General features: G+C 36.8%; 1 protein-coding gene across 4 annotated transcripts in view; it reads left to right on the top strand.

Annotated features, from left to right (window-relative positions):
* The window catches only part of Obsc (Obscurin), a 97,372-nt gene that overhangs the window by 62,714 nt on the left and 17,703 nt on the right, over positions 1-16,955 (top strand). For 2 of the 4 annotated variants that reach the window (XM_089695978.1, XM_089695977.1), the window contains 19 exons: positions 67-168; positions 361-1,182; positions 2,098-2,379; positions 2,763-2,996; positions 3,134-3,323; positions 3,645-3,823; positions 4,211-4,437; positions 4,851-5,026; positions 5,576-5,751; positions 6,192-6,317; positions 6,942-7,099; positions 7,692-7,813; positions 8,126-8,304; positions 8,908-9,104; positions 9,796-9,954; positions 10,282-10,526; positions 10,971-11,096; positions 11,599-11,774; positions 12,729-12,916. In XM_089695978.1, the coding sequence (XP_089552104.1) occupies positions 67-168; positions 361-1,182; positions 2,098-2,379; positions 2,763-2,996; positions 3,134-3,323; positions 3,645-3,823; positions 4,211-4,437; positions 4,851-5,026; positions 5,576-5,751; positions 6,192-6,317; positions 6,942-7,099; positions 7,692-7,813; positions 8,126-8,304; positions 8,908-9,104; positions 9,796-9,954; positions 10,282-10,526; positions 10,971-11,096; positions 11,599-11,774; positions 12,729-12,916 (4,064 nt within the window). The remainder of the gene's footprint in view (positions 1-66; positions 169-360; positions 1,183-2,097; positions 2,380-2,762; positions 2,997-3,133; positions 3,324-3,644; positions 3,824-4,210; positions 4,438-4,850; positions 5,027-5,575; positions 5,752-6,191; positions 6,318-6,941; positions 7,100-7,691; positions 7,814-8,125; positions 8,305-8,907; positions 9,105-9,795; positions 9,955-10,281; positions 10,527-10,970; positions 11,097-11,598; positions 11,775-12,728; positions 12,917-16,955) is intronic. The other 2 variants (XM_089695979.1, XM_089695980.1) reach the window with 1 other exon arrangement.

Raw genomic sequence — 16,955 nt, 5'->3', positions numbered from 1 at the left:
CGCGTAGCATTGCATGTTTTTAATTTGTGTTCTCCTTAACAATTCCAAGTGTGATTTATTGTTTAGGCCGAGTTTTCGAAACAGTAACCACATTCAAGTCAGGTGATGATGGCTCGATTATCGTATCCAAAGTCAGCAGCTCTCGCTCACATGGCGCTATTATAACAGGTCAGTATGAAACTTCCCGCTTTTCTTCCCATTATAACCTGTCATTTCACTTCATGTTAATTCAAATTAATAATTTAAATCGTAGTCTCTTTTGTAGTATTCATATAATAAAAAAATACCATTGCACGTTCATATTTTTTTGTTATAATATCAATACTTTTCTGTCCGATATAATAATATTTTAACTGATAGGTCCAGCCGAAACGCGCACTTTACATAAAATGACTTCAACGTCCGTGCATTTTGAGGAATGTGATGATGATGAGTATGATAGAAAAGTTATCCTACCGAATACACCGCATACAACTTCACTCGAAGTGGAAGAAATTGCTAGTCACAGTTACTATTTATCCGAACTTGGATATTACACAATACCTGACCATGTAAGGCGGGGAATTTACGGACTGATTGAGGAACCGCAAACTGATTCTGATGCTGATTCTAATCCTCGAATGGGTCGGTCAACTCGCAACAGAACTATATCCATAAGATCCGTCTCCGAAGACGATATTAGCTGGCAAAATGATTCTTTATCCCGCGAGATTTCCATTGAAGACCTTTCCAAATCTATTTTCGAAATAGATGAAACGAAGAAAGTATTCAGTAAAGACTCATACGTGCGTCAAACTTCTTTCATAGAAGATTACTTTACGAATGAGGGGGATGAGGAATCGGTTATATTGAAAGAGAAATCGGAAAAGGTGTTTGAAAACGATGTCACAGAAAGACTGATACATATATCGAGGGAATTCGAAGCAAACGAATATATGAAAAACGATAGTAAAAGAGACGATATTAAAAGTAGACTTTTAGAAGAGTTAGTGATGGAGCCGATGAAAAGCTTTGATAATATAACAAAAAATGTCGCGGAAACTACAGTAGAGAGGAGGAAAAAAGGTTCGAGTTTATTTAGTGTCGCGGAAGAGGAAGACGGAGATATTGAAGATTTACTTAAACGAAGTCAGAGGCAGAGGAGCATTTTAGACGAAATAATAAATACGGAAGATGTCAAAGGTAATATTCAAGTAAATTAAATTATTGAACAAGAAATAATTTATTGATGCGCGCGGCTGAAATGAAAAAATAAAATAATGCTGTTTGTCCGTCATAATAATAACATCTTGTTGTCGCTTATAAAGTAAATTTATTGCTGAACAATTATTCTATTAGTTAGCTATTTTCTAAAAACTGTGGCTGATAAAACATAAAATAATATATAGTAGAATTAAAAAAAAAGAAAAGTCTCCGAAAATAGCTAAAAAATAGATTTCTGTCGAAATTGACGCAAACGTTATACTAATTTTCAATCGTATGTTTGTTTTAGCGCGCATGCGTAATAACATTTCCTTCTGGCATACTAATACTTGGGTTCCGCTCCGTCGAAGGTGCTAGCAACTATACAAGTCATCTTCATCAAGGTAAAACTTTTATTATTTTCCTCGCATGGCATGGTGTTGTAAACCTTAATGCCAACAAACGAACACACACGTACGGTAAGTATTAACACATACACTGCAAATACATTGCTGTAAACAGTTGGGTAAGTATGAACTAGTCTTTTCTGCAATAACGGCTGTACATATGCGCCAATTCTATTCTATTTGTATATTGTATGTATTTATGATTGTGAAACATTGTCAGCATTGGCTGCTTAAAAAGTTTGCTTATATGAAAATTTTATTGCAAAGTTCGTAAGCTCTTAGAATATCTTTCGTAAATAGCTAGGTTCAATAGATGATGTTATTCTTTTTTTCGTTTAAAACTTACATTATTCAGGTAAACATAAGATATTGAACAGAACTCTTAAACGCTACAAATCTAGCTACAATTTTAAATAGCGATGCTTCGATCTTCTCTTCTATCAGCTACGCTTCGGTTATTGACGTCTCAATATTAAACAAAATACTAAGATAATTATTTGCCTTCTAGCATCACCCACATTAAAAGAAAGCAGCATGAAGGACGGCCACACTTACGAGTCCTTGCCTCTGGTTTACACGGTAGAAGCGGCTGGTACTCCGAAGCCAACAGTACGCTGGCTGCACGACGGTAGCGAAGTTAAGCCAGATAGCAGAGTTCATATCACGAATGATGGAGATGTATACAAGCTAGAGATAGATGCTGTAGATCTGAAGGATATGGGCAAGTGGCAGTGTGAGATCAGCAACAAGTTGGGTAAACAAGTGCTGGATGCTCAGTTGGATGTATCACGTAAGTTCATTTAAAAATATTCTCATCTACCCTATTTTTAGAGACTTGAAATATTTCCCTACCTTTACTGCGTATAATACAGTATACACTAATATATTTTTTACCTATGATTTATCATCATGGATAAACAACAATAGCTCTACAATGCCATCTCATGAAAATGTAACATACTGTCTAGCATTGTGGAGAGTGTAAAAGTTGTTTGCAGTTTATTTTCTTCAGATAAACGTGTCACTATTGCTCCTCACTTATATTATTCGGACAGAAGAATAATAATGATGCTTAACTTAATATTCAAGTAATAAATTCACTACTAATTCATCTACATAGGAAAATTTAACTAAAATAAAACATCATCTATATAAGGAAAAATATCCTTTCAGCGGTCGCGGAATACCGCAAGCCCATATTCAAGCAGCCACTCGAAGCGCAACGAGTTATGCAACGTGAACCAGTCACTCTCAAGGCAGTATGTACTGCTGACCCGTTACCGCACGTGGCTTGGCTTCTCAACGGCAACGTGATAGTACCCGATGCCACGGTCACTACCAGCGCTGACTCTAAAGACCTGGAACATGGGTTGAAGGAGTGCATCTTTACCTTGCATATACCTACTGGTGAGCTTTTGGCGGTAATAATGTTTATACTTATATGAGTTTAACGAATTTTTTTTTGTTACCATAAATATATTACCACACAACTTCACAATTTTAAATGTCGTTTTGTTAATTTTTTTTCTTATTTCCATTATCAGGTCGTCACCAAGACACCGGAGAATACACCATCCAAGCAAAGAACCAATACGGAGTAGGGGAATGTTCGGCTCGTCTTGACATTCTGTTGAGACCAGAGATCGAACCGCTGAAGGACATCACCACAGTACCTTATGAGGAAACCACCTTCATCACCAAGATTAAGGCGAATCCTATTGCTGAGGTTAAATGGTAAGTTTGGATTAGAATTTGCCATTAAAAGAATATTTACGATCGTTATGATATAAATATAATGATAATAAAGCTATTTTTAATTTGATATTTAGTTTTATAGCATTCAAATGCTTTATAAATATAAATTATTAAAGAACATAAAAAAATCGATCAATAGGCGGGATTCGAACCGCGTCTTTCGTCTTAAATTTGAAAAAAACACGTTGTTACTTTGAATTATAACGATATTTTCAAATCTGCAAAATATAACTTACTTTTACTCATAATATTAATATTAACATTAATGTCAATGTTTCCATTTTATTAATATTTATTTAGGAGCAAAGATGGTTACGTAATCCAGCCCACAACAAACATCGAAATATCTCAAGACATACCTTCAGAGACTTACAGTCTAACCATCAAGAAAGTTGGTGTGACTGACGCGGGAGTGTACACTGTTACTGCTAAGAATGAAATCGGGGAATCGGCTCAACAGGCTAAACTTACTGTGCATAGTGAGTAATATCTTTGAAAACTTAAAAAGATATGAAAATTATAAGATTAAGTCATAATCATGGGTTGCATTCACACCAAGACTATTACAATATAACTTTATGTAATTTCACATAGGTAATTGCTTCTCAAACCCGCATATTTTCAACTTATTATTGTTGACATGTGCAATACAAAGTATGTCGCATAATTTGTAAAATCTATTGCTGGGTTTTCAGAATTTGCTTAATATAAAATATTTTGAAGATAAGTCGAGTTAGAAAAAGTTACTTTCTATCAATCTAACTAATAACCTAAAGCAAAATGAATGTAAATGTAAAATTTTACACCAAAAATAATTAACAGGAATGCTTTCAAAATAACGTGCCTAATTTCTCAAAATCTTACAGCAAACGAGCCAGTATTCACTAAACCGCTTCAAAAGCAAACAGTCAAAGACTACGACGATCTAACCCTCACAGTGCGTTGTGACGGAGTACCGAAACCTCAAGTGAAATGGTATAGAGAGGGAATCGAACTTGTTAACGATGAGCGACGGACTATTACCACTGAGGTGGGGGGACAAGTGGATAGTGAACTGGAGATCAAGCACTTTAATGCTGGAGATGCTGGCAAGGTTGGTTGGCTGTTAGCTTATGTAATAATGCTACCATTGATGAGTTAGGTTACATACTATACATATAGGGTTGCTCTAGGAAAATTATTATAAATGGTAAAATATAACAAGATAATATATGATATAATGTATAAAGAATATCTAATCGATTTTTGATAAATTTTACGCGTCTACTTCGGATATTTTCTCTATTATATGGATTATGGATACTGTTATATTATACTTCAGTATAAATTGTCACTCTTCATATTAACTTCAATAATTAGGTTATATTGATTCAGTTTTTTTCTTGCAAACTTTGTCATAACAGCTCAATTTTGATGTTTCATTTTATTTAATTTGTATAAAAAAACTATTCTTGCAAAAAATCCATCCAACATTTGTCAGCAATCTTACCAATTTTGCCGTTCCAGTACAAAGTAGTAGCCATGAACCTCTCCGGGGAAGCGACCACGGAAGCCATGATAACCCTCGGGCAGCTGGCCCCAGGGTTCGTGCACAAGCTGGAGCGGCAGGTGGACGTGGATGAGGGAGAGCCTCTCGAGCTGAAGGCCAGGGTGGACGGGAGCCCCATACCCACGGCTATGTGGTAAGCTGTTATCTTATAGGATAGGTAATAGGTTTTCGCGTGATTTTCTGTTGAGAACTTACATAATATGCTTTTCCAGAACAAATATTACTGTAAGGGCTGATTTTTCAATCCTTGGTTAAAAAATATTCGTTGAATAACGTATTAAACTACCATTTCAAAAATGTATTCTAATTACCTGTATTTGACAGTTTATAGGTGACATTTTAATATTATCGTGTAATACTTTATTGGACGGATAAGTTTTAACCAAGGATTGAAAAATCAGCCCTAAAATAAATTAAATTGATCCAATATTTAGCTTGACTATAGAACCGTTAATGGTAAACATTTATAAAACAACAGAATTAAATCAACATGTTGTGGAAACGACAGAGTTGATAATAATAAGCTACAACATTTAAATATAGTTTCCAACAACATTCTCGCCCATCATCAACAGTCTTGATCAACTGATTCTCAACAAAATATGTTTACACTTAAATCAAGGCTTAACCCCTAAAATTTTCACTTTATACCAGTTACACGTTATAAAAAATATTTTTTTAGGTATAAAGACGGTGTCAAGCTCCCAGCGGACGATCACATCAAACAAACGGCTCTACCAGACGGCACAATCAAACTGAGCATCGAACGTGTGACCCCCGCGGACTGCGGCGCGTACAAACTTGTTATTAGTAACCCTAATGGGGAGCATTCGGCTTTGTGCGCGGTTGCTGTTAACCGTTAGTATTGGTTTTATTAGATAAACAAAAATAATATAGGTATCAAAATTAAAACATCATCCAAGTATGTAAATTTCATGCCATTAATATGAAAATTTTGTTTTGCATTTGTAGTGCAATACAAAATTGTCAAAGTAGCTCCTTTAAAAGTAACGAGCTTTTTTAGTTTTTATACAGATTTTAAACATGATTTATTGAATAATTTCGAACACTTCGTAACAAAACATCTTGATGGGAGGCTTTGTTCATGTCTGAAATTTCACAGATTACATAATAATTAAATAAATTATTTCATTTCTTAATTTCACCTGCTGATTCTTGCCGTTATTCCGACTCGGTGGTAATATTTATTTCCAATCTTTGTGTTATATGGGAAAAATAAGAATACTCCATTTTAGTCTATGTTCTACTCTACAAGGATTTATTTCCTTCCTTTACAGCGACTCCTCGTAAACCATCATTCAGCCAAGAGCTAGAAGACGTGAAGGTGGTTGTTGGACAACCAGTCAAATTGGAAGCCAGGGTTATGGCCTTCCCGGCACCAGAAGTCAAGTGGTTCAAGGATGGTGAGTCCTATTTGTAGTTGTTAGTTTTTTGAAGTGAAAACTTCTTAAGCGGCGTTGAGCACTTTTTCTGTAATGGGTATATAATCTTAAACTTGCGTCAGGACACGTGACCTGATCGAAAAAGCGTAAGATGGATACCATTCCAAAATATCAAACATGCTCAACGTTAATAATCAAGTTTTCACTTCTGCCGGCACTCCCGGAGTGCAACCCGTCTTTTTTTTCAGGAGTTTTGTGAAGATATTCATTTTTGTGGGATATGGATTTGAAAAGGAGAATATTATGACGTTGTTTGGGGAAATTCTACAATCGAAGATGTCAAATTACTTTTATATGCTGATATTATTTAATTTTTTATGATAGTCTGTAATTCGGATGTTTTAGAATATTAGAATATAAACATTTACGCCATCGGACATTTGTTTTCGAACATATTTTGTTTTCTACTTAAATTTCAGAATTTTTAAATATCCAATTTCCAAGGATGGGTAAAAACGAAACGGATTAATGAAACATAAAATCTTGGTGATAAAAATATTAGATGATAAGACACCCTCTATTTAACAACACAATAAATAAACCACGCAAATTATCGATTGAAACTTAAAATAACTATATCAAAAGGTCTCCCGATCCGTCCGAGTCAAGCGGTGAACTTCATCAACCAACCAGGTGGTATCATCGGTCTGGCCATAGAAGCCGCTCGACCTGAAGACGCGGGACAATATTCACTGACGCTCTCCAATAAACTGGGAGACGCTGATTCGAAGGCTACTGTTGAGGTACGTTACTTTTTATATAAAGATTAGCTGCGCTCCGCGGTTTCACCCGCGTGGTTCCGCTCCTGTTGGTCTTAGCGTGATAATATATAGCCTATAGCCTTCCTTGATGAATGGGCTATCTAACACCGAAAGAATTTTTCAAATCGGACCAGTAGTTCCTGAGACCTGTGCGTTCAAACAAACAAACTCTTCAGCTTTATAATATTATAGTATAAATATAAAAAAAGACATTTCAGTTTTGAACATTAATTGATTTTAACTTTAGGTGGGAAATTAGCCTTAACTGCTGACGCATGAAAAGTCTCCATATGTTGATGTTTAAAAAAAATTTCTATTGTGTTTTGTTCACTGTGTGGTGTCTGTAAATACCTTAGCCGTCCAATTTCTATTCTTCTGCTCTCTATATCCGTTTTATTTTGACAAACTGTTACTAAACATAATCGCTACAACTCTTGTCTAGTAAAAGATCTCCATTACAACTATGTATTTGCATCTGGTCTATCGTTATAAGTAATAGAATTTATTACCACGTATAAATGATTCCTGATTTGTAAACATCAATTTAAAAACGTACAATTTTTTTTCTCTAAAGGTTGGACAGAAGGAGCGCAAACCGGCATTCATAGCAGAGTTAATGCCCGCTAAAGTAATCGAAGGCTTCCCGGTGAAAATGGAAGTCAAAGTTCTGGGACATCCTCCGCCGATTATCAAGTGGTAAGTTTTTAATTTGAAGTAAACAGTTTACATACAGTTTTGTTTAAGAAACTTAAATATTAATTTGTCTATTTACCAAAAAAAAACTTTTTTACAAATCCGTCGAATAATTATTTGTCATTACTTTGACGAAGTATATTTTAGAAAATTACCGTTATAAGATAAATTTGCGATTATTCAGAAACAAAAATAAATAACAGATCATCTAGTTTACCATTACCTGAACTATTGCTTAATTAAAGTTACAAAATATTATAGTGACTATAACAAAAATGCTAAATCAATACGATTTAAATCCATTTTCCCATTCAGGACTCACAACGGCAAAGAAATCGTCCCAGACGGTGAACGTATTCGCGTGGTATCGCAACCTGATGGAACCCACGCGTTACTTCTAAGTAAAGCAACTGCTGAAGACGGCGGGAAATACGGCGTTATCGCTATCAATGATAAGGGAGAAACGGCCAGCAATGCTGAACTTAGTGTTGCCAGTGAGTATGATGATTTAACCATTATGTGACTGTTGAAAATTATAATAACATACCTGACATAAGTTAAGTGAAGGAATTAAGAAAAAAGTTGTACTCATTCAAATTTTTGTATAACTTTATAAAATATGCGTATGCTTTTTTGCGCATAGTGTTTTAATTGTAATATACTGAGCCTTTTCTAAATTTTGAAAATATTACCTCATAAGGTATATTTGAAAATTCTACCTTATTATGATTAAAAGTAATCCGATCTATTTTTAATCGTACTGTATTTCTACATATTATACTTTAATGCATTTGAACAGGCAATATTAACTCTTGGCGTAACTTCCAACCCAACCCAAATCAACTTCTAATTGTTACTAGATACACAAATTTCTAATTAATCTATACTAATATTATAAAGTTGAAGGGTTTGTTTGTTTGAACGCGCTCATCTCAGGAACTACTGGTCCGATTTGAAAAATTCTTTCGGTGTTAGATAGCCCATTTATCGAGGAAGGTTATAGGCTATATATCATCAATCTAAGACCAACAGAAGCGGAACGATGCGGGTGAAACCGCGCGGTACAGCTAGTTATTGATAATTTCTATCCTTTTCAGGTCGAACAGACGACTCCAGTCCCGAAGAACGGCCACAATTCCTACAATCCCTCCGAGAGACAACCGGTGATGAAGGCCAGACCGTCACCCTCAGTGCGCCGTTCCACGGGAACCCTGTGCCAGAAGTGGCCTGGACCAAGGATGGACAGGATCTGAAGCCCAGTGATAGGATCCTACTCACTTGTGATGGGAAACGGGTAAGGAGAAAGAAGATATTAATATGTAATAGTTTGTTCGTTAGTTGATTTGTTTAGAATGGATGTTTAGACGGTTTTGAGAAAACATTTCAAAAATATGCAGTGTATTTTATAAAATATACATTTTATTTTTTTAATATTCCTTAACTCTGTCTACAAGGAGTATAAATAAATTATGCTGTAAAACGAACCATAATCTGAAGAAACATGAATTGATTCATCATCTATAAACAATTATACAACTTTTTTTCATACTGCATTATAGTAACAATTGTTACTTCCATAAATCAATCGCATAAGTTTTATTTATTTATTTATTTATTTAAAAAAACATCACATGCCATTACAGGACAATGCCCAATGCGACATAGATACAATTTTATTTTACAAAATAAACTTAACTAACTTAAATATGTACTAAATTGAAGATACATACATTAAGTTATGTACATAGACATAGAAAATTTAAAGAACTTTCTAAAAATAACAGATTAACTGTAATATCACCCTTGCGAATTCACTCATAGGACAATGAAATAAGTCCGCTTTTTCGTGCGCATCATTTATGATGCGGATGGCTCGTACCATTGGTGCTTTCGCAAGTTGTCATTCATTTGACATACAAAGAGTTAAAAACATTATTTTTACAGTTTTTCTTTGTATTTCTAAATTAAATTGTCCCATTGAACAGGTCGGTCTCGAGATCAACCCACTCAAGTTATCAGACGCGGGTGTATACTCTGTGAAGCTAGTGAACCCGCTTGGAGAAGACAAAACCGAGGGCAAAGTTAATGTTAGAAAGGTCTACCAGCCACCGGCATTTACGCAACGATTCACTGACTTGCAACAGGTAATATATTATGTACTTTTAAAATCCGGATTGAAGGACCAATTTTTTAATTTGTGTTTATGTAGCTATGTATATGTTTATGTATAACTTTAAGGTGGTTATTGTACATAGTATATGGCAGTTAATTTCAAATGCTATATGGTTTTATGATAAGTTAAAAGCATTCTACACAACAGGAATAAATTAGCTTAAAATATAATGATGATAGATAGCAATATAACCTAAAATATGTTAATATTTTGTAAAGTAAATCTCTTTATACTTTAAAGTTAGGCACATTTTTGATCTTTTAAATTATTTTTCTTATTATAAAATTACTTTCTACAGCTACCCTCATTCGACGCGAAATTCCCGGCCCGCATCAGCGGCATCCCCGCCCCAGAAGTCACGTGGTTCAAGAATGGAGTAGCTCTATCTCCCTCTAACAAGTATACGATGAAGCGGGACGGCGATATGTGGTGCTTGTATGTGAGGGATATAACGAACGACGACGCGGGACAGTACAAGTGTGTGGCGAAGAATAGAGAGGGACAGGCTGAGTGTGAAGCCGCTTTGGAGGTGGTTGATAAAATGTGAGTGGAGGGTAGATTTAGTTTTAGGGATGGTTAGATAAATAAATATTAAATGAAGGTTTCGGTTGTGAAAATGTTAATAATTAAGAAGATAAGCATTTTCATTGAATTCGATATTTTTGGTTTTTTGGCATTCAAATGCTTTATAATTTTCATATTTTTTCTATTCTTTATAAATTTAACATTTTCATTGTTTACTAAAAATATATAAAAAGGAAAACTGCCGTATCTGACTACTAGCATAGCGAACTAACCTAATAACGCGCAGTCCAGGTTAGAAATTGTAACTTGAAATTTTGCATCATATCTGCTAAACACTTTATAAGATAACGTTGCATAAAAAATATCACTTCAACAGACTAGTTCTTCTATTTATTTTATACTTTTCTATTATCCTTGACATTCCAAAAAACAAAAATCTCTCATTAACCAAAATATTCGCAGCTCTCGTCGCGAGAAAGCAGAAGCGCCATCTTTCCTTAAGAAGATCGGTGACGTGGAAGTGTTCCGCGGGCTTAGTGCAAAGTTCACGGCCTGTGCTACCGGCTCACCTGATCCTGATGTTGAATGGTCAGTTATTTTATTGGATTTCTTGTGGAATGAATTGAAATTATGAGTTTTCGCAAAATTATATTTTTTATTCAGTTATTACCTTCTAGGGAAGCGCGTACAATCTTAGACCACATCTTAGCTTAACATCAGTCGAGATTGTGGTCAACCGCTTCCCTATTGACAATAAAAAAAATATTGTTTATTCAATATCATCTTCATTGTTGTCTTTTCTGTGTTTGATTTTTATAATTCTTTGAAATTATATGGATTATCGTTTTTATTAGTCAAAACTTCATATATCTTTCGATTTATTCAAAAGAGTGATAGCAAAATTTTAGCCCATCTACCCACGTTTTTATTCTTTCTTGTCTCTACCAACAAATGCGTAAACCACCGGTAATGGTATTGTTTATAAACAATGGTGACTACTCATCATCATATTCCACCTTTTTCTTTTAATTGCTCTGCTTTAATATAAATAAATAAACAATCTCATAATATGTTTATCAACTACCCGCAGGTTCCGTAACGGCGACAAGCTGTTCCCATGCGAGCGGATTCGCATGGACAAAGAGTCTACCGGTCTGCTGCGCCTCACCATCAGTGGAGTAGAGCCGTCTGATGTCGGCACATACAAGTGTAGGATATACAACCCGCATGGAGACGCTGAGTGCTCTGCGCAGCTCACTTATGATAGTAAGTATTATTAAAAAAAAAGTTTCAAGACACTGAATCTAGTAAATAAAAGTCATGTTAATGTCATAACAAAATATTTTTATTGAACTAATTTTCCCTTTTATTGACGAAAGGGTACTGTATTTGTTAAGCGTAGCATAGCTTCTATCGCGGGCCTTGAGCGTGGGGACCGAATCCAGAAATTCCGTAACGAAAAAACCTCACGCTCCCCACTCCGACGGGAACGGAAGTGTGGCTTCAAGGTACTTATAGCATACAATAGCTTAACCGCGGCAGTCCCCGAGTGCCACACGTCTTTTTGTTTCATTGTAGTATTATAAACATCTCATAGTCATCTTAATAAATCACTTGACAATTGCCTTTTAAAAGGTCTTCAAAGATATCCGAACCCCGAAACATGTAAACATTTCTTCATAATATTATTATAGTAATTTTCAGTCATTAGAAAAGTCTGCCTAATCGACGCGTAGGCAGAGTTGTACGCGTAGGCAGAGTTGTGCTTGGGACAATATATTAGCGAGAGTGCCTAGTTGTTTAGCAATAGTTTGGTTTTATTCTTGTTTAGTATTTTTTTTTGTAAAAGTTACTATTCACCTTTTAAATTCACTTTAAAATGGCAAAATGTTGTAGTTGGTATTTTATAACATAGCACAGTCTTATGCTGCTTTATTGTGCTTTGTGGGTCAAAAAATGAGTAAACAAAATTGGTTGTCTGTAAAGTCGGTTTACTGACGATAGTTGAACGTGACAACGTCCGATTGTGCTTCTTTGTCGTTCGTTGCGCGCTCTCGCTCGCACTTCAAGCCTTACATGGAACGCCTCAGAGCGAGGTAACGCCGCATGAGTCATGTTTTTTCATGCGTGCAGCCGGCTATCGAATTATAAGACGTTGTCACGTCAAAATTTCTTGCGTTACTTTAACGTGTTTCTTACAAAACGCCTTTATCCTTTCAGCGCTCGAACCCCAATCGGGCAAGAAACCCCTTTCGGACCAGTACTCCGAGTTCGACAAGATGAAGCAGACCGGAGTGCCGATGCCGCTATCGGACAAGCCGATCATCTCCCGCATGGCCGACCGACATCTCACGCTCTCGTGGCGGCCCAGCATCCCGCACAGACCGAGGTTCCCGGTTACTTATCAGGTGTGTGTTTTTCTATAAACTACATGTGCGGTTTCATTTACAGTCAAAACTATAGACCTATAGATCATTTTCTAGTATAAGTAGTGCTGTAAGATTTTTTGATTGAGTCTTTAGCTATTGCAAATCAATATTTCTTCGACTACTTTTCAGATAGGTTTTGTGACAGCCTTTAAAGTGAAACAGACAGATTTTTGTATTTATTACAATTAGTCTTCTGTTTTAAGGTCCTGTCCTTTTTCTAATCTCTCTTAAGATTCCTTCGACTACTTTTGTAGAATCGCACCAAGCCGAAATAGCGGGTGGCTTCTACTACATTAGGGAAAATTACGTTAACACAAAATCGATGTTCGGAAATAGTGAGCAGCAAAAACAATGCACCACGTACCTTGGAGATGCTGCAGCACTCGATGAATTTGCGCCCAATTATCCGATGCGTTTCACGTGTTTCAATGGCCGCCGCGCGCGCACACACCAGAGGAGCGGCTCGATCGAATGCGGAAGTACAAGTGTCGACCACAGATTAAGGTCTCGACTCTCGTGGTGCATGACAGTTGCAAAATAATTTGACAACCTTTGTTTGCATACTCTGTGCCAAACATCGATAATAGACACCACGATCAATTACACGGTAACGAAACATCCCGCCCACCAAAATGCCTATGGTATTTTCTGGTCAGACGATAAATAGAACATAATGGGAACGAGAACGATAAGAATGATCCGTATAATTATTGATGATACTTATTGATTATGATAAAAACTAGTTACCTAACTAATTGATTCTGTATAACACGATAGATGTTACACAGACACGATATCTTATTGCTAACGATAACTTAATGTCTAGATACCTTACGATACTAAAGAAAGATAAACGATTTAAGCTAGTCCTCGATTGGTAGAGGGCATAACTTAACCAACGGTCTTTGAATTATATGATTTTTCGCTGTTTTAACTACTGCAATCCGAGCTACACCATCAGAACCGGGTAAAAGATCCACTACTCTGGCAAGAGACCATTGTAGTGGCGCACGATTTTCATCCTTAATTATCACCATTGAGCCTATCTGAAGCGGTTTAGAATCCTTAGTCCATTTGGCGCGTTGTGTTAGTGAGTTAAGATACTCGTGTTTCCATTTGGACCAAAAACTCTGGTGAAATGATTGTAACAACTGCCACCGATGAAGCCGACTTATATTAACATTTGATAGATCTTCATCAGGGACAGCTGTCAAAGGCTCTAAGGTAAGGAAATGGCCTGGAGTTAAGACCGATAGATCATTTGGATCCGAACTGATTGGACAAAGCGGTCGCGAATTTAATACTGCTTCGATTTGCACGAAAAGCGTTGTAAGTTCTTCAAACGTAAGAACTTGATCACCAACTACACGAAGTAAATGAGATTTAGCCGCCTTGATTTGAATTTCCCATACACCACCGAAATGAGGAGCTGATGGAGGATTAAACTTAAATTCGATCTTTTCTAAATTAGAAGCTTGATGCATAAGAGACGATAATTGATTTCTTGCACCGATAAAGTTTGTTCCACAATCCGCGTGTATCACGTTACATCGACCACGGCGTGCCACAAAGCGTCGTAACGCAGCTATAAATGCGTCAGTGGACAGTGTAGACACCACCTCGAGGTGTACTGCTTTTGTTGTAAGACAAATAAAAAGACAAAGGTAAGCCTTTTCAATCTTAGCACCTCGATGTGGGCCTAATTTAATACGAAACGGTCCGCCGAAATCTACGCCTACTATAGAAAATGGTTTGACTTGATTAACACGGTATGACGGTAAATCACTCATAAACGGTTGTAATGGCTTCGGATTAGTTCGATAGCATTGTATACATTTGCTTAAACGATTGCGTACAGTACGTTTTGCCGATATGATCCAAAATTGTTGAAGAAGTAAGAAATGCGTAGTATTGATGCCCGGATGCAAGTAGTTACGATGAATGTTGTCGATAATTAAAAACGTTAATGGATGATCAGACGGTAGAAAGGCTGGATGCCTTTGTTCGTATTCTAAACCTGCGCGTGAAATTCTACCGCCCACCCTGAGAATACCTAATCGATCGATAAATGGATTGAGTTTTCGAAAAGGTTTCGATAAAGGTTTGTTCGATTTAAGATTAGCAATTTCGTTGGAAAAGACCTGACTCTGTACATGTTTAACGATTTTTAATAATGCGTTATGTCTTTCAACGTTATTAATGAAATTATTACGATTAGCTTGAGCTGGGATTCTAGAGTTATTGATAAAACGATATACAAATGCCAAAATGTTAACGATTGTTTGAAATGATGAATAACGATTAAGTAAAGAGTCAATTATTGTTGGTTCGATTGGAGCTCTCTCTTCAGCGGAAAGAGCTACCTTCCGTTGCTCCTTCTCCATAATGACCTTCTCCTCATTTGATGTGACAACAGCTGTATCCGTAGGCCAAGTATCACTACCTTGGGTTAACCAGCACGGTCCCGCCCACCATAAGGCATTGTGCACAAGCTCACTCGGAAATAAACCTCGTGAACACAAATCAGCAGGATTATCACCTGAGGATACATGATGCCACCAGTCTGTAGGGGTGATATCCTGTATGTGACTGACACGATTCGCGACAAATGTTGTCCAACGCGAAGAATGAGAACGCAGCCAAGACAAAACGATAGTTGAGTCAGACCACAAATATACAGAATCAACATGAATACGAGAAAGATACGTATCTTTTACAAATTTGTAAAGATCTGATAGAAGAACTGCAGCACAGAGCTCGAGTCGTGGTAACGATGTATGTTTAAGAGGTGCAACTCGAGCCTTAGAGCAAACGAAGAAAACATGAATATTACCAACAGCATCTGTAACACGTAAATAGATGACAGCTCCGTATGCAAGGGTAGAACTGTCACAAAACCCATGTAGCTCATACGATACAGCATCCGTGCAGGTAAGTTGCCGAGGAATTAGAAGTTCACTCAAAAGATTAAGTTGAGTGCGATGTTTGTTCCATGTATTGATGATCTCGTTAGGCGGCGTTTGGTCCCATCCAACGCCGAGAATCCACAACTTCTGAATTAAACATTTTGATTGAATTGTGATGGGAGATAAAAAACCTAACGGATCGAAAACCCTAGCGAGTTCACTAAGAATTGACCGCTTAGTACATGGCCGATAAGTAGATTCAATTTCGAAAACGAACGTATCTGTGGATGGATTCCATTTAAGACCTAATACCTTAAGAATTTGATTATCAGAATTGTCTAACGATACGGATCCAGTCAAACAACTATCACTGGGTAGATCAGACAATAACTGCGGTTTATTACTAGCCCACTTCCTAAGTTCAAACTGTCCACACTTAAAAAGTTTAATAATCTGCGACTTTGCTTCCTGAGCGACCTCTAACGATGAAAATCCGGTTGTGACGTCATCACAATAAACATCAGACAGTAGTACTCGTTTTGCGAGTGGACAAGAATCTCCCTCATCTTCAGCAAGCTGTCGAAGAGTACGGCAAGCGAGAAACGGAGACGAAGCTAATCCATATGTGACTGTATTTAAACGATATTCTAAAAGGGGCTCATCAGGAGAACTCCTCCAGAAAATACGTTGGTAATCACGATGTTCTTGCGCTACTACAATCTGTCTAAACATTTGACGAGCATCAGCCATGAAGACAACGTTGTGTTCCCTAAAGCGTAAAAGTAGATTTAAAATATTCGGTTGTAGCCTTGGGCCGATAAGTTGTGTGTCATTCAGTGACTTAGAATGCATATCCTTCGCAGAAGCGTCGAATACAACGCGGAGGCGTGTGGTCGCAGAGTCAGGGCGTAGAACGCAATGATGAGGTATGTAATATTTTCCTGTACCAACTTGTGCTGCAGGAACCACTGTCATGTGACCACTTTCGATGTAATCAGACATAAAGTCGACATATTGCGATTTTAACAAAGCGTCACGTGACAACCTACGTTCGATAGCATAGAACCTACGCAAAGCAACTTCGCGAGAGCCCTCAAATGTAGGTTCTGAAT

This window comes from Colias philodice, chromosome 6 (genome assembly GCF_061535455.1).
Source record: "Colias philodice isolate Cphi_HAF_F1 chromosome 6, ilColPhil1 Martin Lab GWU primary, whole genome shotgun sequence".
NCBI classification, from domain to species: domain Eukaryota; kingdom Metazoa; phylum Arthropoda; class Insecta; order Lepidoptera; family Pieridae; genus Colias; species Colias philodice.
The sequence above is the reverse complement of the archived record's forward strand: the minus strand, read 5'-3'. Positions and strand labels throughout refer to the sequence as shown.